Source organism: Theropithecus gelada, chromosome 18 (genome assembly GCF_003255815.1).
Source record: "Theropithecus gelada isolate Dixy chromosome 18, Tgel_1.0, whole genome shotgun sequence".
Lineage (NCBI taxonomy): Eukaryota > Metazoa > Chordata > Mammalia > Primates > Cercopithecidae > Theropithecus > Theropithecus gelada.
The window spans coordinates 52,013,920-52,040,052 of NC_037686.1; the positions used below are offsets into that span (position 1 = coordinate 52,013,920).

General features: G+C 43.2%; 1 protein-coding gene across 1 annotated transcript; it reads right to left on the minus strand.

The window, feature by feature from the left end:
* Positions 1-1,008: 1,008 nt before the first annotated feature.
* CPLX4 (complexin 4) lies at positions 1,009-25,658 on the minus strand. The gene is made up of 3 exons (XM_025365498.1): positions 25,305-25,658; positions 19,709-19,796; positions 1,009-2,537 (listed from the first exon to the last, which is right to left on the minus strand). Exons 1-3 carry the CDS (start codon positions 25,469-25,471, stop codon positions 2,310-2,312), a joined length of 483 nt encoding a protein of 160 aa, XP_025221283.1. The 5' UTR covers positions 25,472-25,658; the 3' UTR covers positions 1,009-2,309.
* Positions 25,659-26,133: the final 475 nt, after the last annotated feature.

Consider the following 26,133-nt stretch of genomic DNA (forward strand, 5'->3'; position numbering starts at 1 on the left):
GGAATGGTGGTTGTTAAATTTCCTTGGAGCAGCAGATAGTGAATTCTGTACCACTGGAAGCTTTCAAATAAGGCTCAACTGGGACAACTTGGAAAGGGTCCCTTTATTGTATGGGAGATTAGAATAGATTCCCTCCTAGTCCTTAATAATTGTTGGATTCTAGGTTTTGATGCTGAGAGACCTTTTTGTGCTCATTGACATCATACAGCACAGACACCAATCCACCCTCTAGAGAGAAAAAGGCCTTCTGGATGCCCTAATACATGTCCTCCCTCTCCCAACCCATACACATGTGATTTGGTATTGATTGGGGTGGTGTGGCCGTGTGGTGAGGGGTGGTTTAGTGTGGGGTGGTGTGTTGTGGTGTAGTGTGGTATGATAGGTTGTGGTCTGGTATAATGTGATGTGGAGTACCATTATGTGGGGTGAGGTGATATACTGGGCTGTGTTGTGGGGTTGTATGATATGATATGAGAGGAATCATGGTCACAGTCTTCTAGCAGTTGTGCGACTTCATTGAGACAATGACCAGATTGCATTGGAGTAATGTTGGCAGTCAAGAGGAAGTGCCAATTTAGTGATTTCCTTAGCAGAACTGGCTGCATCTTTTACAGAAAGCACGTCTTCTTTGTCATCCTGAGGCTAGTCTGTGGAACAATTTGGCAGTTGTAGTATTTTATGTCATACAAAGTGTATAGACATCAGGCCACATGCAGCACCTCTCACCCATCCATACTACCCACTCCGTCAACTACAGGGCAGAGTAAGGCATTAAACTGAAACTAAATCATATCTATTATATTGTAGTTTTTAAGAAAGTGAGTATTTTAAAGTTTCTGCTATAAAACAAACCACAACTCACATGCCATTTCTGATAAAAGACAAGCAGTTTTAAAATGTGCTCATGGCATCTGGGTTTGCGGACTAGAAGCTAATCAGCCCCAATCATTGCACCAATGTTCTCCCAGGAGCTTCCAAGACAGGCTGAACTTTGCCAAGGACCGTAGGTTTTGGACCTTTATTCATTTGTTTTATTTGCATATTTTTATTACATAAAACTTCTTGTACAACACATTTGGGAACTCTGGGTTTAGAACAAGTTAGACCCTAAGTTTTTGGTCTCAGTTTCCTTTTCCTTTGATAGATCTTTATTCACCATATGAACAGATTCACCAAAAAAAATCAGTATTTTGTTTTGGTTTGGTAGGCTTTAGCTAAATAGCTTGAAGTGTTTCAGTGGTAACTGTTCTAAGTCTTTTGAATTGTTCCTTTTGAAAGAGAGCAGATATTAGGGAAAAAAAAATCAGTGCCTACCCTGAAAGCCTGTGGCACCAAATGACAGTGTGATTTACTGGAAGGTAGTCTGAAGGGGTGGGATAGGAAGGGACAGGAGAAGGAAAAAAAAAAAAAGAGACAGGGAGATTGGACAAGAAGGAGGGAAGGGGATGAGAGAGAAATAGGTTGGGAGGAGACAGAGAGAGACAGAGAGAGACTGATTTAACTTCTTAACGCTCTCTGTTAGTCTACCCACTTTGTTTCCATTGCTATCACCAAGTTCAGACAAGGAGAGTTAAGCTCAACTCAAAAAGAGCAGCCATCTCCCTGGTTTCCCTCTGCCTATAATTGTGCCTCCCTCGGTTCCATTCTTCCCATGGCCACTAGAGTGATGATCTCCAATGCAAAGGGCTGGTGAGGTCTATTCCCTGCCTCAATTTCTCATTGTTCACCACATCCCTGCTACCGCCACTTGGCTGAGAAGCATCCAAGGACCAAACTTGATGAGTATCACTGACAAATTTAAGGAGCCTGGAGGTGAGGGGTGGGGGTGGTGACCTTTGATTGCCCTGGAGTCTGTAGCCTCAGCTCCCTGTGGGCAACCCGGCTTCCAGTGGACACCTTGACTCTCCACATCTTTCTCTGAAGGGACCTGGTGTCCTGCGAATAGTTGGACAGGGTGAGAACTTGGCCTCCAAGGAAGAAAGTTGGAGAGGAAATACCACTTGCTTTTGTTTCTTCTTGGCTCATCTCAAGGTCTTTAAGCAGATACGTGTTCTGCATCATCATTTACACCTGAAAATTTCCAGTTCGTCTCATTTATAACTAAAAGGAAAATATGGTTCCTGCTGCAAGGTGCTAGCTAAATGCTCTGCCCGGAATATTTAGAACAACCAAATGATTGTCTATCAATGGATCATCGTGGTTTTCCTTAATGTGCTCACTACATTAAAACATGTACTGCTCGAAACGTCCCACAGGAGAGTGGTCTTTTCCAAGGATGACTGGTTCCCTCCCTCCACCCCTCCCACCCCTCACATCACGGAACACTTCTGCTCCGCTGTCTGCTTGATTTCAGTGAAGGTGGCCTGGGCTTTTTCTTTTATGGTATCCAAGTCCATGTTCTGGAGATTCTGTATCTGCCCAAGAATAGAATCTTTATCTTCTTCCTCTTCTTGATCTTCATTTACCATTTTCCGGAGATCTTCGGGTAAATCCACATCATCTCCAGCCATCTGGATTTGATTCTCATCCATTTCACTCTATGTTAAAAATAAATAGAGATAGATAAATAACTCTAAACCTACTAACTCAGTAACTAAATACATTTTAAAAAGCAGCAGGAAGAAGTCTGTAGAGAATAAAGGAAGTGAGTGGCACACTTGGCCTTGCAGTCAAGCCTGGTCCTGGTGGCAGTCGTGGAGGCTCCTGTAGGGACGTCCCTCCTTCATGGCACCTTGGGTCAGGCTCCTGTAGGGACATCCCTCCTTCATGGCACCTTGGGTCAATCAGAACCTTCCAGTATGGTGGTTCTCCAAGTGTGGTCCCTGGACAAGCAGCATTAGCATCATCTAGAGCCTGCTGGAACTACAGATTCTTGGGCCCCATCCCAGATCCACTGAATCAGGCACTCTGGAAGTGGAGTCCAGCCATCTGGATTTTTTTTTTTTTTTTTTTGCTTGTTTTTTTTGAGAGGGAGTCTTGCTCTGTCACCCAGGCTGGAGTGCAGTGTCTCGATCTCAGCTCACCGCAACCTCTGCCTCCTTGGTTCAAGTGATTCTCCTGCCCCATCCTCCTTAGCAGCTGGGTTTACAGGCATACACTATCAAAACTTGGCTAATTTTTTGTGTTTTCAGTAGAGACGGGGTTTCACTGTGTTGGCCAGACTGGCCTCGAACTCCTGACCTCAGGTGATCCAACCACCCCGGCCTCCCAAAGTGCTGAAATTACAGGCGTGAACCACCACTCCCAACCCAATCTGGATTTTTAAGAAGCCCTTTCTCTCTGTGATGCTTATACACACAAAAGCTGGGGCATCACACCCCAACTCTGCCTAAGGGCAGTTTTCCAAGTCTTGCAGACTCTATCAGGCACATGCCAAGATCCACTCACCTGGTTGACCCCACTCTAAAGGATGAGGTTTCAGTTTATAGTGACTAGACAGTATGCATTAATTCACTCATCACACCTTAGTGGCAACTTTTGCTTAATCATTGCTCTTTTCCTCCCTTCCACTAGACAGGGAGCCCCTGACATGGGCCCTTGTCAGATTCAACTCCACCGTTAGCACCTGAACTGGAGTCTGGCCCACAGCACACATGTATTAAGTGAACCATCAAGTGCATGGCCCCCACTCAGCATCCTGGCAGTCTAGCCTTCGGTGTTGCTGATGCTATCACAAGTGCCTTGCACATTTCATTTTGTGATTCTAGGAGTGTCTGTTCCAGAATTTCTTAGCGCATGCTGCCTGGTCTTTGAGATTCTTTTATTTTTATTTTTATTTTTATTTTTTTTTAAGACAGGGTCTATCTCTTTCACCCAGGCTGAAGTCCAGTGGTGCAATCTTGGCTCATTGCAGCCTTGGCCTTCTAGGCTCAAGCGATCCTCCCACCTCAGCCTTCCACGTAGCTGGGACCACAGGTATGCACCACCATACTCAGCTGAGATTGTTTCACCACTTAGACTGTAAAGCCTCCTGTTCTGTAATGAGAGAGGAGTCTAAAGAAAACCATTCTCTGGGAAAGGTTAACATTAGCTTACATCCCCAGATGGCTGCTGTCAGATTTTTTGGAGATCAGGTTGTAACATGAGGTGACCTGGGTTTCAGGGAAACAGAAGATTAAAAAGAGTGTCAGAAAAGCTAATGAGAGGAAAGATCTATGTTAGAGCCACCTGAATATGTTGTGACTAGCCTTAAATTTGTTACCAAAGCTCATGAAAAATCATATTAAAAAATGATGATCTAAGTCAATCAGACTACATTGTTTTAAGAAAGATTTCTGCACCTGGTGACTTCTGAGGTGGAGTTAAAGACAGCACCTAAAGGGAGATCTGAATTCCCCCTGTCTGGGTGCTGCGTAGGAATGATTGGAAAGAAACATCAGTTGTCTCTAGGTCCAAACGACACACCAGGGTAACCTGTAAACTTCCTTCTTCATCTGTAAAGTGGGTTGGAAGGACCAGATGGCTGAAGTCTTTTCCAGTTCTAACTGTCTGTGGCTCTCTTACTTGGAGGGGCCGAAGCCCAGCAGCCTTTCCTCAGGGCTCTCTTCTTTGATTCGGTTCCCTGGGCAGAGTGACACAGGAACCTGGCTCAAGAAATAGCTTGAGAAGCAGATTTCTGATGCAGGGGGAACCAATGATTTTGGGAAGGACAGTCCTCACCGAGGCCCTCCTTGGAGACCCGGGAGGACAGTCCCACTCCGCGCCAGCCTCCGGAGATGTGAAGCCTCTCCCTGCTCTTGGCCAGGGCCTTGGGCCCTCCAAGTGCTTAACGGATTAATTAGTTCCTGGTCAAACTGTTGTGGGATTAATTAGTTAGTTAATCCCTAGGGGCTCCCAGCCAATTGTGCATTTCTATTTATTTTTTATTTGCCTTCCCTAGCAGCTGCTTTCCTTGCTGATCATCTTCTGGGCCTTTTTGCAGGAAGGAGAGGAAAAGCACAAGGTGGCCGACTCATTCTCAGTTCACGCAAATGTGGGACATCTGCCCTCTCTTATGCATCCTGACATCAAATGCAAGTGATTTGAAAAGACATTCCCAGGAATTCTGGCCCCTTCCCTCAGGTTGGTAGTAAGATCCCCAAGCATGTCGCCAGGTTTGAACCTGGACAGGGTAACTGTTGTGGGCCTGCAGGGACGGGCAGCTAGAGGGGCCAAAGGAAAGCCAGCCAGCCAGCCAGGGTTACAAAACACTGAACACACTTGTGAGGGCTCACGGGATGGTGCTCGCCTGCCTCCCATTCACAGGGAGACCTCAGCAAGGCCACTCTCTATGGCTCTGCTGTGCTTGAAGAAGCTTCAGGATGGTTTCCTCCTTCAAGGGCGACTCTGAGGTTTGTTTTATCCTTGTGCCTCTTGCTCAGGGAAGCAAGAGCAGTGCAATTCTACGTTGCCTCATGGAGAGGATCTTGATTGCCCTAAGTTTTATCAAAGTGGTTCTCAAAGTGGGTTCTCTAGGCCAACAGCATCAGCATCTTTTGGGACCTCACTAGAGATACACATGCTGGGACCCTACTCAGACCCACTGATTCAGAAACTCAGGGCGCGGGCCTCACAATCTGTGATTTAACAAGTCCTCCTGGTGATTCGGGGGCTTGCTGAAGTTTGAGAACCACTGCTCCACATTTCTTGAAGACAAAGGCTGTAAGTTACTCATCTTTCTGTCTCATAGCCCAGCAAAGTTTCTGGCATGTAGACACAAAGAATTAAATCTTTACTGAATAGCCGGGCATGGTGGCTCAAGCCAGTAATCCCAGCTATTTGGGAAGCTGAGGTGGGGGGATCACCTGAGGTCAGGAGTTCAAGACCAGCATGGCCAAATTAGTGAAACCCTGTCTCTAATAATAATGCAAAAAATTAGCAGGGCGTGGTGGCACACGCCTGTAATCCCAGCTACTCGGGAGGCTGAGGCAGGAGAATTGCTTGAACCTGGGAGGCAGAGGTTGACGTGAGCCAAGATTGCGCCACTGTACTCCAGCCTGGGCAAAAGAGAGAGACTGTGTCTTAATAAATAAATAAATATTTTCAAAAATTAAAATAAATGTTTACTGAATGATTCAATGAACCTATTGTCAGGGAAGATAACAGCCTTAACAATACTTAAATTTGTAGGTTCTCTTTGCTATAAAGAGCTCTGTTTTCATAGCTACCGGTTTATCTTTGTAATCCTGTTGGGGCATCGCAGACTAAATTGCCTGAGTGAGGACGTTAGTTCTACCACTTACAGGACGGGTGACCTGGGACACTTTGTATAGCCTCTTTGAGTTTTATTTCCTTGTCTGTATGTGGAGAATTGCATTATTTGCCTTAGAGCTGTCGAGGGTTGATTAGATGGTAACTGAGTTATTTAGAATCTGTTAAGCACTCACCCAGTGGTAGTTATTCATAAAAATAAGAGCCTTCAGAGGTGGACAGGGGAATTTACTGTGGGCAATCTTGCACATGGGGTTAGCCCTCTCAGGAGGCTGTGATGTCCTGGCACCTTATCTCTGACCTAGCAGTGACTCCTACCTTCACTCAAAGCCTTGGTTTTTCTAACAAGCCAGGCTTAGTCATTTCCTCTTTAGCACTAGGCTTTCCATTCTAAGAGAAAGCTACCTGGCCAACCCTAGCTCCCCTTACCTCTTGTTGGGCCCACCCCTAATTTTTGTGAATGGTAAAGCACAAGTGCTGATAGAACTTCCTGGCTCACAACCTGGCCCTCTTTTTTTCTCCAGTTCCTGGCTCCAGCCCTCACTGGGAAGGGCCTTGGGACCTTGGGAGCATGACCCCTACCCCACTCCTCAGGCCTAGTCTGCCTGGCCACTCTCAGGAGAACAGATCTGCATCGGAGGCCTGGGAAGGCTCTGGAATGCACTTAGGCAGAGCGTTTGGGGTCCTGAGCAGCTTGAGCATGGTCTACAAGAGGGGTGTGGCTCTGCCTGGTCTAGGCCCTTTGGCCCACAGACTCTTCACCTTATGTAAAAGAGGGTGGCTAGAAGAGAGACCAGAGCCCTCTAAAACATGGGCCGCAGGGCAGTGGCCTCAGATGTCCAGGTCCAAAGACAGCATTGGATGTAGTCAATGGCTTTGGTCAGAGAGTCCTCCACTCACCATTGATCTAGAAGGACAAGGCTACTGGCCCTCCCCCAGAGCATGGCTGCTTCCGGAGATGATTCTAGTCTTGAAACTGATTACTCTGGGCTGAAGCCTGTGCCATGGAAACCTTATGACTAAAGGTAGGACAACCAGACAAGGCTGTTGAGTGGCTAGAGGAGAAAATCATGCCCTCTGGAACCAAATGTGGGCCTGTAGCCTCGTTAGCTCTGGATCCTAACTAATTGAGCTAGCCCTAGACCTAGAACTGGCTAAGTATTCAAGTGTCTCCTTTGTAAAAAGCTGCAGCCTATCCAGACCGTTCTCCTGCCAGAGGTGGCCTAGGAGAACGAAAGATTGTGTGATTTGGAGTTAGACATGGGTTCGAGTCCCAGATCTGTCATTCACCAATGCATGACCTTGGGCAAGTCAACTTATGTTTCTGATGTCCAATGGAAGGGCCACTTAGAGGACTGTTGAGCAGATTGAATGAGACATGCTGTGAAACAGCCTCGCAAGCATCTAAGCTCTGGATAAGTGGTAGTGGTGGTTATGAATATTTTAGAGGAAAGAGGGCAGCTCAGTGTCAAGATCCCTGCTGAAAGGATCCCTGGGATAAAGAAGGCATGGACAGTGAAAGAGACGGTGTGAGAGTATTGGCCCTTAAGAGAAAGATCCGGGACAGAGCAAGCAATTAAGAAGCGTAAATGGGATTTATACAGTGGACACAGCAGCCTTGTTTCCTCTCTTCCTAATGAACCACCCTGCTGACAGGACCTTGTCTGCAATTCAAACAATGAATGTCTTGTCCACACGTTCTGCTGCCCATTGACAAATCTTGGGTTGGGGAGACCAGGAATATTTGGACACAGTTCACACTTCAAGGAAAAGAAGTAATGGCTCATTACAATCCCCAAATACAAGTGCAGTTACAGCCAATGTGAATCAGCATCACTACGGGCCGGAAGCAGCTCCAGGGAGGGAAGGAAGGCTCAAGGATGAGAACTGTGGCGTGAATGAATGAATGAGTGAGCCAGAACATAATTAGGGGACTTATAGGCTATACTTTGTTCTCAGAGGCTCTGTTTCAGAGATCTTCTCATTTCTAGAAATCTTATCAATTTGGGATATTGTTTAATGCAGTTAAGAGCTAATTATTTTTATGCCAGCTGATGAGAAATCCGTTTTAATCTCTTGTTTTCAACCAGACTTATTATCTTTATGGCCACTGCTGAATACCCCATTATTTAAATAGCTCCATATCCTACCATTGTCATTTCCTGTGATTGATGCATGACCATTCACCAAAAGATAAACGTGACCCTGGATTTCAAGACTTACTACTTCCTAGACCTGGATAAACTGGCCTTCTCTTTTCACCAAACTTGAGATACCATGATAAATTATCTTAGATGGTTATGTCTTCAAAAAGCTGAGCATTCTCCTCTTGTCAGAGTCCAGTTAGCTAAGCGTGGTGTATAAGCAAATGCCAGTGTGATTGACACTAGGTAGATTTGATTTTGTTTTTAGTTTATTCACTTATCGTTGCCCACAGGATACCAAAAGCTAAAAGAATGGATTTCTTTCACGTGGAGGAGTTCGTGTAGCGTGAGATTGACATAATTGTGAGGATCATGGACTTGAGCAGTCAGGTACTTGTCTTCATAAACCACGCTCACTGTCCTGGTTATGAGTGGGGCTGCTGCCCTCAGAAGGTAGTGTGTGGCTGGTATGAAGGCCCTGGGCTGGGGCGTGCTGGCTGCTCCTTCTGCTGTGCCCCGCTGCTGCTCTTCCCTCTTCAGCTACTTAAAGACCCCTCAGCACCCGCAGATTAGGACAGATGGTGTGGATTTGTCTTCTTGAGGAATAGGCATCGGTTTTCAATTTGATTGAAAGTGTGCATGCGTCGGGAGCTACAGGGAATGAGAATTTCTAGATACCAGCTGTGCACATCTCATACCTCTTTCCCTTATGAAGACATTCCACAGGGACTCAAGAAGCTCCTGGAGGCCGCATATCCAAGCCCCTCATTTACAGATGAGGCAAGTGAGGTCTCGAGAGGTAACGATTCTTCAAAAATGTCATTCTGCTTTTTAGGGCATAAGAACCTAACACAGCTGCCAGAAGGGTCTAGCAAGAAAACATGGCCTGTGGACTCGGATTGTCTCGTGGTAGAGTCTTGTTCTGCCATTTATTGGCTCTGTGACCTTGGAAAGTCACTTTCCCTCTCTGAGCAGGTGTTCTCATCTGTAAAGTCGAGGTGATATCTACCTACCTTACAGGGCGCTTATGAAGATGACATGACAAAGCTGGTGTGGCCAAGCAACACGTCTTGAAATCCTGCTTCACTAGTGTCCAGTGACTCCTTCCCATCCCCATGCTCCCTGTAGACATGTAGTCCATTGCTCTTTCAAGGGCATAAGTAGGAGGAGCAAACCGAACTGGGGCAGGGTGAGGAGGGGAAGGAAGAGATGGCGGCTGATGGGGCCTCTGATGGCCTCCCCGCCGCCCGGCCACCAGAAACAGCTGCTCAGAAAGCAGGAGGTTTCGGTGTCTCAGACCCTGCTGGGCAGCCCCAAGAGCTCCTAATCTGAAGGGGTCTGGCAAAGGAAGGTTCACACAATCATCTTTGTTTTTTTTTTTAAGAGGCAAATTTTAAATTCAACTGTAATGGAGCTTTCAATGTGACACATTTAAAGACAACTCTGCTGAGTTTCTCCTATATGCATCTTTATTTGAAATGAATGGTGCCCTTAATACGGCAGACAAACACCAGGTGTAACTAAATCATATAGCTCAGCAGGGGTCACAACATTATTTTTCAATGACTAACCTAGATTGACAATTCTGTTAATAGGATTAGGGTTCATTGTGGAACTGTTTTCTCTTATTAATTTAGCTTGACTTACATATACATTTTAAATTGGCCAGGGAGAGGGACACATTTGCTTTTAGAGAGAATCTTGTAGCTTTATTTAAAACATATTACTTCCTCTACTTGAAGAAATATGGTGTTTTACTTATAAAACAAGGAAACTTTTGTGTTTTATACAAAACTACAATGTTGAATCTGGACTTGTTCTTTTCATAAAATTGTAGTTTAATGTAACTCTAATGGCGGGTAAATTTTTCTGCTATTTTTGATACTTTGTTCTTTGGGTGTTTCTATTTTATTTTATTTTATTTTATTTTATTTTATTTTATTAAGATGGAGTCTCGCTGTGTTGCCAGGCTGGAGTGCTATGGCGCGATTTCTGCTCACTGCAACCTCCAGCTTCCTGGTTCAAGAGATTCTCCTGCCTCAGCCTCCCTAGTAGCTGGGATTACAGGCACGCACCACCACGCCCAGATAATTTGTGTATTTTTAGTAGAGACATGGTTTCGCCATATTGACCAGGATGGTCCTGATCTCCTGACCTCGTGATCCACCCACCTCGGCTTCCCAAAGTGCTGGGATTATAGGCGTGAGCCACTGCACCCAGCCGGGCATTTTTCTTTCTTTTCTTTTTCCCCAATAACACCCATTTACTCAGCAATCACTGTGTGTGTGTGGGGGTGTGTGTGTGTGTGTGTGCCATTTTCTATCTCTCAGTCACCTTGCTAGGCACTGAGCAGAGAGATTTAAAAGTCAGCCCCTTTTTTAAAGGAGCACACAGTAGGTGCAGATATTTAGGGTCATAAGATGATGTAGGAGACATGGACTCAAGATATATGGGAACATGGAGGAGGATGACCAAATCCAGAATTAGGTAGGGGGAGGGAGATCATGGAAGGCCCTGGAAGAAGTGGCACTAACCAGAGTCTTACAGAAAGGCCACAGGGAGCACGGAACAGAGCAGGAGGAGGCGCTAGTCCAGGCAGGGAGTAGTAGCAAGAGGTGAAGTTGGAGAGACAGGACCCATATCATGGCATACAGGACAAGGAGTTTGGATTTTATTCTAAAAGACATAGTGGCCTTAAAAAACAACAACAACAACAACAACAACAAAAAACAGGGAAGAAAGAGGATGAGATTTGCATTTTAGAAACCTCAGTGTGGAGAGGGACAAGACTCCAAGTAGAAAAGCTATGGTGAATTGAGAACTATTCAGAAGTGAATTAAGATGACTTGGCGATTTACTGGACATGCAGCTGGAGCAAGCAGGGAAGAGGCAGTGGTGACATCTGGTAGCCAGCCTGGGAGATGGGCTTGTCGGGAGAGTCACCCATGGAAGTGGAGCCTATAGGAGGAGCAGGTTTAGAGGGAGGATGAGCAAGTAAGTTTTGGATATGAGCTGGTTCTATCTGTGAAGTGTCCAAGTAAAGGTAGCTGCGGTTGGGAAATTTGGGGAGAAGATGTGGTCTGGAAGTACAGATTTGAGAATCATCAACATGTAGGTGGTAGCAGAAAGCAACGGCAAGGTGCAGCCCTCGTGGACAACGTTCAGGCTTGAGTGAGAAGAAGAGCCAGCCATGGGGGCACCCTAGAATATCCCACAATTTGGAGGCAGACAGAAAAAGATAACTCATGAAGAAGAAGCAGTACAAGAACAAGAACAAGAACCAGAGGGTGATGTCTGCAAGCTGAGGAGAAAGAGGGCTTTAAGGAAGAAGCGATCACCAGTGCTAGAAGAAACAAAGAGGCCCCAAGAGAAATTGAGGGAACCACCCACTGTATTTAGACAGACACTGAACATCTGGAAGAAGAAGGTTTCAGCAGAGCAGTGAGAACTAGTCATTTAAGGGAAGATACCTAAAAAGCCATGTTTACTCAGAAAGTACTGTTTGCTTGTTTTAGATGGGAGAGATTTGACCTCTTTTATTAAGGAGAGGCCAATGAAGAAGGAGAAACTGAAGATACAGGGTCCGGAATAATTAGTGATGTGTGATCCAAATCTAACGTAAGAATCAAGGATGACTTTAGGCATTTTAAGTCCTCTGATGACCTATAATTTGACAACTAGAGGATATCGACATAATCTGGATATGTGTACATGGACATTATAATGACTGGTATAGATACATATATATATATACATACTGCAGATAACTGCAATTTGTTTACTGCACTTATTTAATTACTTATCTGATGACCGAAATTAACAATGGTCATTAAAAGACATTGGCATAGCAAATAGTATTGTCACTAACAATTAATAAACTTGAGACACAAGACCTTTTATTGTTTATCTAGAGGGCTATGGCTTGTGTTGTTCCTTTTCAAAGAGTCTACATTTGCTTTTCCCTGTCAGCAATCGAGTGAAACTCTTTTTCAGAGGAAACACCAGCCAAATAATTTCTTTAGAAAATACAGTTCTAATTCCAAAATGTGACATAGTTATCCTCATTAGACCTGACAGCTCCTGGGAAGACATTTTCTCAGATCTGCTCCCTGTCGGGCCTTGGTCAGGGGAAGGGTCTAGAACTGAATCCTGCTGTTATGTAAGCGCTGTGGCGGTGACCCTGGGGAATTGTGAATGAGGTACCCAGGGGGTCATCCCTCATTAGCTGGAGGACGTGTTAAATTCGTCCAATTCCCTGTGGGCTGTTAATACTATTACTATGAATGCTTACCCAATATGGGCTTTAGAAGATGGCACAGGCTAAGTATTCTGCAAACCTGGCAGGGAGGGGAAGGTTATTAGGAGCCCACTAGAGTCCCAGGGATCCCTGCTTTCTGTCCTGTGCCATTTTCTTTGTTAGACAGTGTGTTCAGTTCTAAAGTCTACCACCAGGAATCTGATGCCCAGTTTAAAGGGATATGAGGAGAAGGGGGGACCAAAAAGTGGTGGATGAAAAGTAAGGAGGCTTGAGTCTCCATTTGTCACAGCAAGCTTTGTGACCTTCGGCACGTCCCTAAATGTATATGATCCTTATGGTTATGTATTGAGCGCACACATATGGTATGTGCTTTTCCGGACGTAAAAAAGTAAGTCTATGGAAAAGAGAAACAGCACTCAGACACTGGTGTCAAGGAACCAAAGTATTGTGGTCATCCAGGAACCTGAATTTGTTCTAGGAAAAGAACTTAGAGGGTTGGAGGGGAGTGATGGTTGGCATGTTCCTCCGATGACCTCGGAAGCCAAGCCCCATGGAGGGGACTCATAAGGACCTGGGAATCTGTTGCTCTGTTTCCCACCGAATACAGCAGTTCCTTTGCTTCAGCCCTGAGTCAGCCCTCCCCTGGCCTCAGTAAGAGGCAGCACTGGCAGGCCTGCCTCTCCTCTCCTTCCCTCCAGTTCTTTGGACAGAGCACCATGCCTTGGGCTTCTCAATTACATCTCCTAGTGACCCAGATGGGCACTGTCTGGCCTTCCAGGGCCTCCTTGCTCCTTAATGAAGCATCTAGGAGACAAAACCCTACACCTCGCATCCCCACTATGTTTTTCTGATGGCTTTTTATTTTTTATTTTTATTTATTTATTTATTTATTTATTTATTTATTTATTTATTTTTTGAGATGGAGTCTTGCTCTATCACCCAGGCTGGAGTGCAGTGGCCCGATCTCAGCTCACTGCAGCCTCTGCCTCCCGGGTTCCAGCAATTCTCCTGCCTCAGCCTCCTGGGTAGCTGGAATTACAGTGGCCCGCCAACACGCCCAGCTAATTTTTTTTTTTTTTTTGTATGTTTAGTAGAGACGGGATTTCACCATGTTGGCCAGGCTCGTTTTGAACTCTTGACCTCAGGTGATCCGCCCGCCTCGGTCTCTTAAAGAGCTGGGATTACAGGCGTGAGCCACCGTGCCCGGCCTCTCTCTGAGGATGGCTCTCTAAAAGTTCCATTGCGGAGATTTCTCTGCATAATGAGACAGACCTTAGGTACTTACAGTTCAGTAACAACCAGCAGCCAAGCCACTGGGTAAATTGACTGAATTCAGCATTAGAATAAAAAGCATGCCACTGGAGGCCTGGGGCATGATTCTGCCCCCATAAGCTTCATTTATTCAGTCATATCCTCTCAAGGCTGAAGATTCCAACTCCTTCAGCCTGCCCTCGATTGCTGTCGTTTCAGAATCTCTCTCCAGCACTGTCACTGCGGAGACAGCGGAAACTCGGCTGTTTGCGAGCTCCCTCTCCCGTTATGCCATGGGAGGATAGGAAACGCACGACCAGGTCCTCAATAACAAAATAATACGACTTTTTTTTTCTTTTCTTTCTTTCTTTGTTGTTGTTTTGTTTTTCCCCCATTCCATCCAATGACCTATCAAGACTTTTTTTTTTTTTTTTTTTTTTTTAAAGTCACCTCTAGAAATTGGCTTCTGCCCCGCCCTGGTCCTGCCACCACCGGCAGCCCGGGTTCCCCCTCCCGCGGGTGCCAGGGGCCGCGGCGCTAGGAACACCAGGGGGCGCCGGCGTCGAGGATTCGGGGCCCGCGCCAGCGGCCGCGGCGCCCTCCGCGCTCCAGCCAGGATCTGACTTGGAGGGGAGTGGCTGTTCTGCACAGCCTGGGCAGACGTTAGCCTGGGAAACGTGTCTGTCCCCCGGAGCCTCTTTTTCGCCACATGGGCCATCGAAGGGTCCCCGTACCCAGAGCCTCGTCGGTGGGGGGGACGCGGGCGGGAGGGTAACGTGTGACAAGTGACAGCGCGGGAGGCAGAGGAGGCTCCCAAGGGTGGGGCTGGTTTGCAAGCGCAAGGTGTTGCACTGGGGTAGGGGAAGTTAGCCACAGCTGGTGATAACTGGACTGAGTGGAATACGATCCAGCTGATTTTTAAAAAATATTTTAATTTTAGTTTTTAAACTGCTCCTTGCAGAGCAGGGCTAACTCATAGGCAGTATGCCCAGAGTAGCCGATTTTTCTTATCGTGTAGTTTTATTAGGTGCTGTTTTTATGGCTAGCTATACGGGATTAGAATTTCTATGTGGTTTACAAAAAGCAGACAATTGTATTATTGGTATTTGTAGTATCTTCCATACCATAGGCACAGTTTTGAAACACTGTATGTAGAATCCATTGTTACGAATGCAACCAAATATAAAAACGCCCCTTTCAGGTACACCAATCAGATGTAGATGTGGTCTTTTCACATAGTCCCATATTTCTTGGAGGCATTGTTCACTTCTTTTTACACTTTTTTCTCTAAACTTCTCTTCTCACTTCATTTCATTCATTTGATCTTCAATCACTGATACCCTTGATCAGTGTTGATCGAATCGGCTACTGAAGCTTGTGCATGCGTCATGTAGTTCTCGTGCCATGATTTTCAGCTCCATCAGGTCATTTAAGAGGTCGTCTCTACGCTGTTTATTCTAGTTAGCCATTCGTCCAATCTTTTTTTAAGATTTTCAGCTTCTTTGTGATGGGTTCGAACATCCTCCTTTAGCTTGGATTAAAGACTTAAATGTCAGACCTAAAACCATAAAAACCCTAGAAGAAAACCTAGGCAATACCATTCAGGACATAGACATGGACAAGGACTTCATGTCTAAAACACCAAAAGCAATGGCAACAAAAGCCAAAATTGACAAATGGGATCTAATTAAACTAAAGAGCTTCTGCACAGCAAAAGAAACTACAATCAGAGTGAACAGGCAACCTACAGAATGGGAGAAAATTTTTACAATCTACTCATCTGACAAAGGGCTAATATCCAGAATCTACAAAGAACTTAAACAAATTTACAGGAAAAAAGCAAACGACCCCATCACAAAGTGGGCAAAGGATATGAACAGACACTTCTCAAAAGAAGACATTTATGCAGCCAACAGACACGTGAAAAAATGCTCACCATCTCTGGCCATCAGAGAAATGCAAATCAAAACCACAATGAGATGCCATCTCACACCAGTTAGAATGGCGATCATTAAAAAGTCAGGAAACAACAGGTGCTGGAGAGGATGTGGAGAAATAGGAACACTTTTACACTGTTGGTGGGACTGTAAACTAGTTCAACCATTGTGGAAGACAGTGTGGTGATTCCTCAAGGATCTAGAACTAGAAATACCATTTGGCCCAGCCATCCCATTACTGGGTATATACCCAAAGGATTATAAATCATATTGCTATAAAGACACATGACACGTATGTTTATTGCGGCACTATTCACAATAGTAAAGACTTGGAACCAACCCAGATGTCCATCAATGATAGACTGGATTAAGAAAATATGGCACACATACACCATGGAATACTATGCAGCCATAAAAAAGGATGAGTTCATGTCCTTTGTAGGGACATGGATGAAGCTGGAAACCATCATTCTGAGCAAACTAGCGCATGGACAGAAAACCAAACACCGCATGTTCTCACGCATAGGTGGGAATTGAACAATGAGAACACTTGGGCACAGGGTGGGGAACACCACACACTGGGGCCTGTCGTGGGGTGGGGGAGTGGGGGAGGGATAGCATTAGGAGATATACCTAATGTAAATGACGAGTTAATGGGTGCAGCACACCAACGTGGCACATGTATACATATGTAATAGACCTGCACGTTGTGCACATGTACCCTAGAACTTAAACAAGCAAAAAATGCCCTTGGAGAAGGGGGTCCCCGCCTGGACGTAAACTGCAGTGAATGATGGTGTGTACAATGTTTTCAAGTGAAATCCTCATCTGTTTGTTTGGATTGTATTTGGAATTTAGACAGCTGCTTGCAGATCTAGGGTCAAACTGTTAGACAACACAGGAGAAAGAAAATACTCCCATTTTTTTTAAGCCACATGGAATTCAAAACTGCCCTAAAATTTTGGGGAATAGCTCAAATATTAAGAGTATAAAGAGGCCAGGCGTGGTAGCTCACGCCTGTAATCCCAGCACTTTCAGAGGCTGAGGCAGGTGGATCACAAGGTCAGCAGATCGAGACCATCTGGCTAACACAGTGAAACCCCATCTCTACTAAAAATACAAAAAATTGGCTGGGCATGGTGGCAGGCGCCTGTAGTCCCAGCTACTCAGGAGGCTGAGGCAGGAGAATGGCGTGAACCTGGGAGGCAGAGCTTGCAGTGAGCTGAGATTGTGCCACTGCACTCCAGCCTGGGCAACAGGCAACAGACTCCGTCTCAAAAAAAACAAAAACAAAAACAAAAACAAAAAAGAAGAAGAAAGAACAAATGCCTTGAGACAGGGAGCTCTGTCAAAGTCCTTTTGTGAACAAACTGCTCTTTTTCATGGTTGTGGGTCCTGAGTTCCAATCCTGAGTCTGTCACAGAAGATGTGGCTTATTGCAAAGCTACTTAACTCCCCCTGGGCTGCAGTTTCCCCAGGTATAAAATGACACAGTGGTATGAGATTATTAGATGAGCTTTATGGTCTCTTTCATGGTCTATGAGAAAATCAGGTGGGATCTCAAATGCATTATGCATTTGAAACAGCTATAGAAAAGGGGATATATGAACATCAGTAAGCCAGGCAATGAAAGACACTGGTAAGCTCTACTGTTCATTCATCAACGTCCTTCATGTCAGTCCCTCCCCCTAGCTGGCTTTAGGGAGCAGTAGCCTATGCAGGTATAGCCGCAATCATTCTCCGGGGAGGACCTGGATTTGTGCATTTCATGGCTATCATTTTTTCCTTTTTCCATAGTTTCTGTTGGAAAGGCTTTTGTTTCAAAGGATACCCTGGCACAGAGATTTGAGAATTATTTTTCTCGGAAGAGTACTTAAACCTTACTGCTAAGTCTAAGGGAGTTCACTCCTGAGGATCTGGAAGTCAGCAAGACTGCTGATTCACCATTAGTGGAGAAAAAGATAAAAGGCTTGGGGCCTTGAGGCTCAGGAACCTCCATTGTTGCATTGATTACACACCTAAGGACTGGCAGTCCTCAAGACCCCTGGTTGTTATTATCAGGAAATAAGACTTTTGTGCCCAGAGATCATAATGTCAACAATAAGAGCTCTATTGTCAGGTGCTGTACTAGGTTCTTTATATTACATTATCTCAGACAAAGATCCTATGAAGTTAGGTACTTCAGCCCTCATTTTATAGATGAGGATACTGAGGCTCAGATTTTTTTTTTTTTCTATTCCTGCTGCGTAAATTAAGAGACTCGGATATTTTTTAAAACCATGTGATACTGTGTTACAGAGCCACAACTGAACCCCAGTTCTCCCTAGATCCCTACAGAAGAATAACATCTTTTTGTCAAAAATAAATCTTTGAAAAGTCCTACCATTCTGGACGATGCACACCCAGCCAATCGTGGGTGTTTGTGTGTGTGTGAAATTTCTGCTTCATCCCAACAAGATTGATGGTGCCTTAATCAGATGGCACAAGAGCAGAGGCCAGAGCTTCAGTGAAGCAGCATGAATCTGAGTCAAGTTTCCTGCCTGGGGGAGGCCACATTGCTAAAGAGAGCCAGTGACATCCAGGGAGTTTCAGGAAATTCACCAGACAATGAAAGTGGAAAGGACAGGGTTTAGAAGTGCTTCACTCTTCCAAAATGCAAGCACAGTGGGGAAAAGTTATTAAACCTGAATGGAGGGTGGGATAGGAAAAGCAAAGCATTCTTTTACAAGTTCATTGGTTGTGGATGAAATGAGCTTACATTTTGTTGTGGGTTTTCCTTCTCTTATTAAGAACAGAACCCGGGTTCCTTGGGAACCTTAGGGATCAACCTCTACCGTGTTTAAGTCTTTGGTGATTTCATCAGTGACCTTGAATAGACAGTGGACTCTCCCTTGTTTAATGCTTATAGTTTCTAAAACCAGTTTTTTTTTTTGGGATCTGCTGGGGATCAATGGAAGGAGTTGGTTTAGCAGCACTTTCTAAACCACCCGGATTTGGAGGTGGCTCTCATACTTGGGATCATGCCCTTTGGAGGATCTTTTTCTTTGGCTTCTCCAGATGGAAGATGTTCTTTAAGGGATGGTGCATCTTTGGAATATGAAGTTGAATGACCAACCCAGAAGTTGAAGGTGGAGTCGTTTAGTCAGGTGGACAGGTAGTAAAGCTGGAGTCAGGTGGTATGAGTCAGAGTAGCAAGTGAGAGGCCCTCTGTCATTACTGGATGCAAGCCCTGGAATAGTACATCTAAGACATGTTCTACAACATGTCAAGGCTTTCCCTTCCCACCAGGAGACCAACGACTCACTCGGCCACAGCCTACAGCAGTCATCCTCAGCCAGTGCTGAGATGCATAAGAGGGTGCTGGGTGATGACTGTCTCTACTACATTATTCCCCAAACCAGCAATTGATGGTTCATTTTAAATAGAGGTGGAATATCATAGAAATCAGGACCATGGGCTCTGCCTTTCCTGGCTGTCTGGCCCATGGCAGGAGGGTACCTACTTTCTTCATGCCTGTGTTTCCTGTATGGTAAGGCAGAGATGAACAGAACCTAAATGAATTCATACACACAAAGCACAGTGCCTGGTACCTAGAAAGAGCTCAACCAATGTCAGCTATGATTATTGTCCCCATTGTGTATTTACATAGAGAAGTTCGAGAATCTTCAGATAAATTTATGTTAAAATGTCATTTATAGGTATTAACTCCATTTTTTTTTTTAGCAACAGTGGAAGTTCATAGAAGTTAGGTTAAAAAATGGAATCAAGATTTTATGAACTCCTCGTTCAGTTCCCTTTTCACTATATCAAACATCTCAGTTACAATTAGGATATATTCAGCATGATCCCTTGTGGATAATCAAGTATGACTTCCCGTTTTTTGGTAATTAAGAAATGATTAGATGTTTCCTGTGTTCAGGGTGTCTTACCTTTGGGAGCCTGTATTTTTCTCTGAGATGAACTCTGAGGCATGCCCTCTCAGCCTTTTTCTGTGTAAATGCAGCATCTCTTTCCATCCTAAAAGTTAAAGAATAAAGGATCAGAAGGATACAGAGAGCTGAAGACATTCCCGCCCGTGCTCAGAGGAGCCAGATATTGGGTTACACCTTCTGAGATGCCACTGCAGGCAGACACTTGGGAAATATGGGATTTTTTTCCTAGGTCCCCAAACATCTGCCTGTCTGTCACTCTACTGTCGTAACTTTCAGTATATACCCCTAAGTCCCAAAGACAATTTGGTCCTAGGAATCTCTTTATGATGTGAACCAGGAGAGGGGCGGGGTGATTATTCCCAACATAGAGTTTTCCATGGACTGTTCAGCCAAGGACCATGAGCCTCAGAATCACCTGGTGCACTTATGACGAATGCAGCTTCCTGGGCCTGATCCTAGCCCTGCTACATCAGAATCTCGGGGTGCAGGGGAGGGGAAGCTACATTTTTAGCAAGCTTCCCGAGCGATTCTTATGCAAACTAAAATAGGGTCACAGTGTCCAGAACCAGGCAATTCTTTGAAGACCATCGGTGTTGGGGGATATAATATAAACCTGTCTCCCTTCATTGTTACTCTCTCCAGACCCCAATTTAGGCATGGCATTTTCTTCCTGGTTTGGAAGGAGGTAGCCCCAAACAAGGTAGGGTATGTTTCCAGAATGCCAGACTGGGATCCTGCTGTGTGAATAATCCAATTGGACTCACGGTTATGCTGGTTTGAAATGGACATTCCTGCTAATGATGATCCAGACAAAAGCAGACACCTTTGGAGATGTCTGCAAGCTCACAAGCACCACCACCCTTCCCTGCTGCCCACAGAAGTGCTTTATTGGTAGCTGAATTTATATACACGGCCCTGCCCTCTGGCTATATGGGGTTAGACCAAGCTCAGTAAATGAAATCTCTTCTTTGAAAATATAGGATTGGTGCTAAGAATGACAGACACTTGCAATGTGGCTGGCAAAATAACAGATGAACTTGGTAGCCATTGGCTGTCATTTTCCACCAACCTTGTAGTCTGGCTGCTGAGGAAGAACAAAGCAGTCACGCCCAGATAGAAGCAATGGCAAGAGATGGGGAAAGAGTGCTCGTGGCCTCTCAACAGCCTCCTGCTTCCTGGTTTAGGCCCATGTGAGGCCTAACGGGAATTCTACCCGTGGATCTGGTGAACTATCTTTGAGGAAAGCAGTATCTGCTTAAAACAAATCCCCTGTTTTTATTTTCAGGTGAAAACTGGTTTCTATGTCTTGACTCTGAGTTTGGAAATAATCTTCACCATTACGCAAACAGCTAAGTGTTAAGGAAGGAGCTGCAGCAAACGATCAGGTTAAACTACTGATCACAGGCCCTGGGCTCAGGTGCTCTCTGAACTCATTTCCAGCCCCAGAATGTCAGGTCTGGAGCGGGCATGAGAAAGCATCGAGTTTTGGAGAGGGACACTGAATAAAGTAACCTGTCCAGGAGATTAGCGACCTGTGGCGTGGACAAGCAGCAGACCTTTTCTCCCCGCATTTTACTGTAAAAACTTCCAAACATACAGAAAAGTTGAAAGAATTTTAATATCAAATCCATACAGATTCTAAAATTTGCATCTTACGGTACGTTTTTATCACATCTATTCCTCTCTTTATCCACGTTTTACTTTTTTGATACATTTCAAAGTTGCAGAAATCAGTAACATTTCCCCCAAACTCTTCAATATGCGTGTCATTAACTAGCTTGAAATGTTTGTTTATAGCTTCTCTTTTCTTCTTGTGAAGCAAAAGTTGTATGCAATGCAATGCACAAACCTCTTAAGCACACCATTCAGAGTCCCCAAAATGCACACACCTGTGTAACCCAAAACCCTCTCAAGATAGAAAACATTGCTCTCACCTGGGAAAATTTTCCCAACCCCATTCCTGATCAAGGCCTCCCCCTAGCCCTAGAGGCAACCACCACACCTTTTCTACCATAGATTGGTTTTGCCTGTTCTAGAACTTCATAAAACGGAACTATACAGTTCATGTTTGTGTAAGGCCTCTTTCACTCAGCGTAAAATACTTTTGAGATTTCACTTTGTTGTTTTATGTATTAGTAGCTGGTTCCTTTTTATTGCTGAGTGGTAAGTATTCTATTGTTTGCACAAATACAATCACCGTTTGTCTAGTCATTTTTTTGTTAATGAACACCGGAATCATTTCCCATTTGGGGCTACAGTGAGTAAAGCTGATTTGAATATTGTTGTTCTAGCTTTTATTGTGGACATCTATTTTAATTTCTACTAGGTAAATAACTAGGCATGGAATTTGTTGAGTTCTAGGGTGACTTACTGGGATACATTTAGTTTTATAAGAGACAGCAAGACCTTTCTCCAAAGTGGTCATACTAGTTTATGTCTCAACAATTGAAACAAGAGTTCTAGTGGTTTCACATTTTGGCAACATCTATTATTTTTTGTCTTTTTGATTTTAGTCATACTGGTATTTATGGAGTGCTACTTTACTGTGATTTACATTTTTTCCATTTCCAAGACAACTAATGATATCAGGCAGCTTTTCATGTACATTCACGTAAGATTTTCATGTACTAATTGGCCATATATCTATCTTTCTGAAGTATTTGTTCCAACTTTTCCCTTTTTTTTTGCTTTTATTATTGAGTTTTAGGAGTTCGTGATATTTCCTAGATCCCGGTCCTTTGTCAGATATATTTTCCAAATATATCCTCTCAGTCTGGCTTACCCATTTATTTTCTTAATGGCATCTTTTAACTTATAAAAGTTTTCAACTTAGAGTTGAATTTATCATTTAATAATTTTATGGTCATTGATAAGGTCATTGCCAATCTGGGTCATGATAAAGAAAACTTCATCCACTTTCAAGTTGCAAAGATATTCTCCTACTTTTTTTTTCCGAAAAGCTTTATAATTTTGGCTTTTATGTTTATGTGTATGACACATAACAAATTAATTTTTGTGTAGTGTCAAGTAGGGTTCAAAGTTCAATGTTTTCCGGTTGTTTAGCACCATTTGTTGAAAAGACTTTCCGTTCCTGGTCTGATTATTTTGGCGCCTTTGTTGAAAATCAGATAACTATAAACCACATTGATCCATTTGTTGATACTAATGCCACACAGAGTTAGATTCCAGTCCTCTAGAGCCAGTCTACAAATCACACAGAAAAACTGGTTGCTCCATTTATAGTCACATGCAGCTAGCTGGTCTCCCCGTAAAGTGTAAATTCCTGCAGAAGAAAACCCATCTGTTCCATTTCGGTACATTCCTCACAATGCTATGCTCATACTAGACGTCCAAACAATTACTGAATAAAACAAAGGTCAGAGTCAAGTTACAAATGGTATTGTAGAAACTGCTGAAGCATAAGTAAGGCAAAGAAACTTTTTAATATAATTGAGAAAATGTAGGGATAAACAGACTATTGTTTTATTTCCTTTCCAGATAGTCTATTTATGTTTAGACCTCTTTCAGTACTAATGTTACCAGTGGTGTGCACACACACACACACACACACACATTGAACACAGAAGGAAAAGAAAAATGAATGTGCATTATTAGAGTGCATTGCTAGTTTTTTATTTATAATTCATATAGTCAATCTCCCCACTTCCTAAAATGATGAGGATGGGTTTAGGTAGGAGGCTTTTATTTGCTAACATTCATTTTAATTATTATATATACTCTACTGTTTGTAGCTATCTCTGTGTTTATCTTGTGATGAATTATTTTTAATGCCTACTACATATTGCATTCTAGGTGGTGAAACTCTTGAAAATTCAAACAATGGACTGAAAGTCATCCGTCTGTATCATAGGGAAGCCGAATGCCCCATTGTCCTGACACTATTTCTTAAACTGAGTGACTACACAAATATATACTATTCTCACACACACGTACGCAAAAAGCTGAGTAGCTGACAACTCAATCTACTGATTGACTGTATGATTTGGCCATTTTGAGCTTTGATCTGTCCAGATATAAAATTAAGGAAAACTAGGACATTAGTTAATCAAATAGATGCCTTATCTGCAGTCGGATCTGCTGCTTGAACATATTAAATGATATTTTGTATGCTTACAACTGTAGTCTACATTGTTGTTTTCATTAGCCTTCTTGATCTGAGAATGTTTGATGCTGATGTTTGTCTTCTATTCTCCATTACACAGTACTTATTTTGCTTTTACAGCTTTTTGTTGTTTTGCATACCATAGGTAAAATCAGCCAATATTCAAGGAATGCTGCTTCTTTTGCCCAAGTCTTAGCACCAACATCATTTTTACTAGTTGCATTGACATTTTTTTAAAAAACCAACTTTAATTTACTGCAGAACCAAGCATAATGTATTCTAGGTAGTTTATAAGCCATGATTTCTTTCAAAAGAATACAATAGCCAAGGTTTCCGCTAAATGTAGTCTTTGTACTTTCTTTGTTTCTTCCAGGTCATTAACCTTTTCACCTATAATCATCTTAGCGATAGGACTTAGGCAACTATTATGTAATTGATCATTAGCAAAAGAGCCCAGGTGGCAAAAAAGAAATACTTTTCTTTTGAAACATATGATAAACATTTAACCTATAGATTGATGTTTCATTTCTTAACTGATTATTAAAAGAACTTTAATTCTACCTTAAACATTAAAAAATTACACAGAGATTACATTTATTTCAGAATCAGTCTTCAAGTGGCGAAAAGTTGTTGGTGATATTCACATTCTATAATACTCAACTAAAATGTTGCTTATATTTTATATTTGTTATATTTTATATAGCCAAGAGAATGCCTTTATTTTTTGGAGGAAGGTGGCTGAAGTATTTAGGGGTGAAGTATATGGCATCTGTAATTTACTTTAAAAACTATTATCTACCACCTATCTATTTAATCTGTAAGCAAATATAGCAAACTGTAAGCTGTTGATTTTATGTCATAGGTATATATGGGTATTCATCCTACTATTCTACTTTTCTGTATGTTTAGAATTTCCATATTAAACAGTCCACAAATCTATTCATAGTCTTTGATAAGCCAAGTCTTATGACATAATTGTCATGTTATGTTTTCTGGGCTTTTTTTTTTTCTCACATGCAAGATCAAGGAAGCTACACTATGTTCTTTTAGACCCTTTTCTAGGTATAAGGTCTGAATTCTTACAATTTGAAGACTTTCTACTTGCTAGGAGGGTGAAGTTTAGAAAGACTGTTAGTTAAACCCACCATTTTTCATCTAAATAATTAAATTGAGGTCAATCAAAACATGCCTAGACCAGAAAGTGTTAAGCTGCTTTAAGAACAACATATAGATTAATTTATTATTGTTCATTTCCATTCATACATGTAGAATATAGAACACAGAACATAGTAGCTGCTGATGTTAGGGAACTGTTTACTTTAGAAGAACAACCTTTCCTTGGTTTAGAGGTAAACGGCAAAAGGAAAGGCATCTTAAAAAGCAAAGAGAAATAAACTGGAGAACTGAAGAAGGTATGGCCAGAATGAATTTCCTTTGCTTTTTAAGGGAAATGAAGTAGCATGTACTCACTTCTCCTCAATCATTTGCTTTTGATACTCCTCATACTCCTCTCTAGTCATCCCTTGAGCTGCTGCAGGATCAGATGCACCTCCTTCTTCTTTATTTTCTTCAGACCCACCACCAAATCCTAAATTCTTTACCTGGTTACTTATCATACTTTTCATAAGGAAAGCCATTTTCTCTGCTCCAGAAAAATAAAACCAAAATTAGACAAAAGCTGAAGAAACAAAATCCAAACAAACCCAAGAGAAAACCTCCAAATATTCTCAATGACAGCAATACATTTCAGAGCAAAGGACTTTGCACAGCCTCATCTATTCAAGGGCATACTGATAGAGAACAGTGGTTTGTCGGCCGTAAGCTGGATTAAAGTGGTGAACTCCTTAGTATATAGAGGCAGATGGTTCAGATTACTAAAGCATACAATCAGAGGCAACTGCCTACCTTCTGAATTAATACACTCTGCTAATTTCACAGGAAAAAGAAACCCCCACATCATTTACCCCTCTCCCTACCCGTTTCTAAATTTTTAATTATAAGCACAGCAGGGCTTCATCAAGAGTCCTGTTTCAATTAAATTAATCAGAGCTGACTGATTATATAGCTGTTGTGGAATTTCCAAATTCCAGCCCTTGAGCACAACATCCTGTTGAAAAACTGAGTCCAATGAGACTCAAAACCCAGAATGCTTCATTAAGCAAAAATAATCCTGTTGATCCATCATTTTATCTCATTGGACTTTAAGTACTATGCAAGGATTTGCTTTTTAGTTTGCTTGAATTCGGTTTGCTTCAACAGTTACTGTGTCCCACACATAAATACACAACTGACAAATGCA

Coding starts and splice junctions, on each gene's coding strand:
- CPLX4 (XM_025365498.1), bottom strand. CDS start 25,471: ATGGCTTTCCTTATGAAAAGTATGATAAGTAACCAGGTAAAGAATTTA. Junction 19,797..25,304: donor AAGCAAATGATTGAGGAGAA/GTGAGTACATGC, acceptor TTTAACTTTTAG/GATGGAAAGAGATGCTGCAT. Junction 2,538..19,708: donor AAAAATACAGGCTCCCAAAG/GTAAGACACCCT, acceptor TTTTTAACATAG/AGTGAAATGGATGAGAATCA.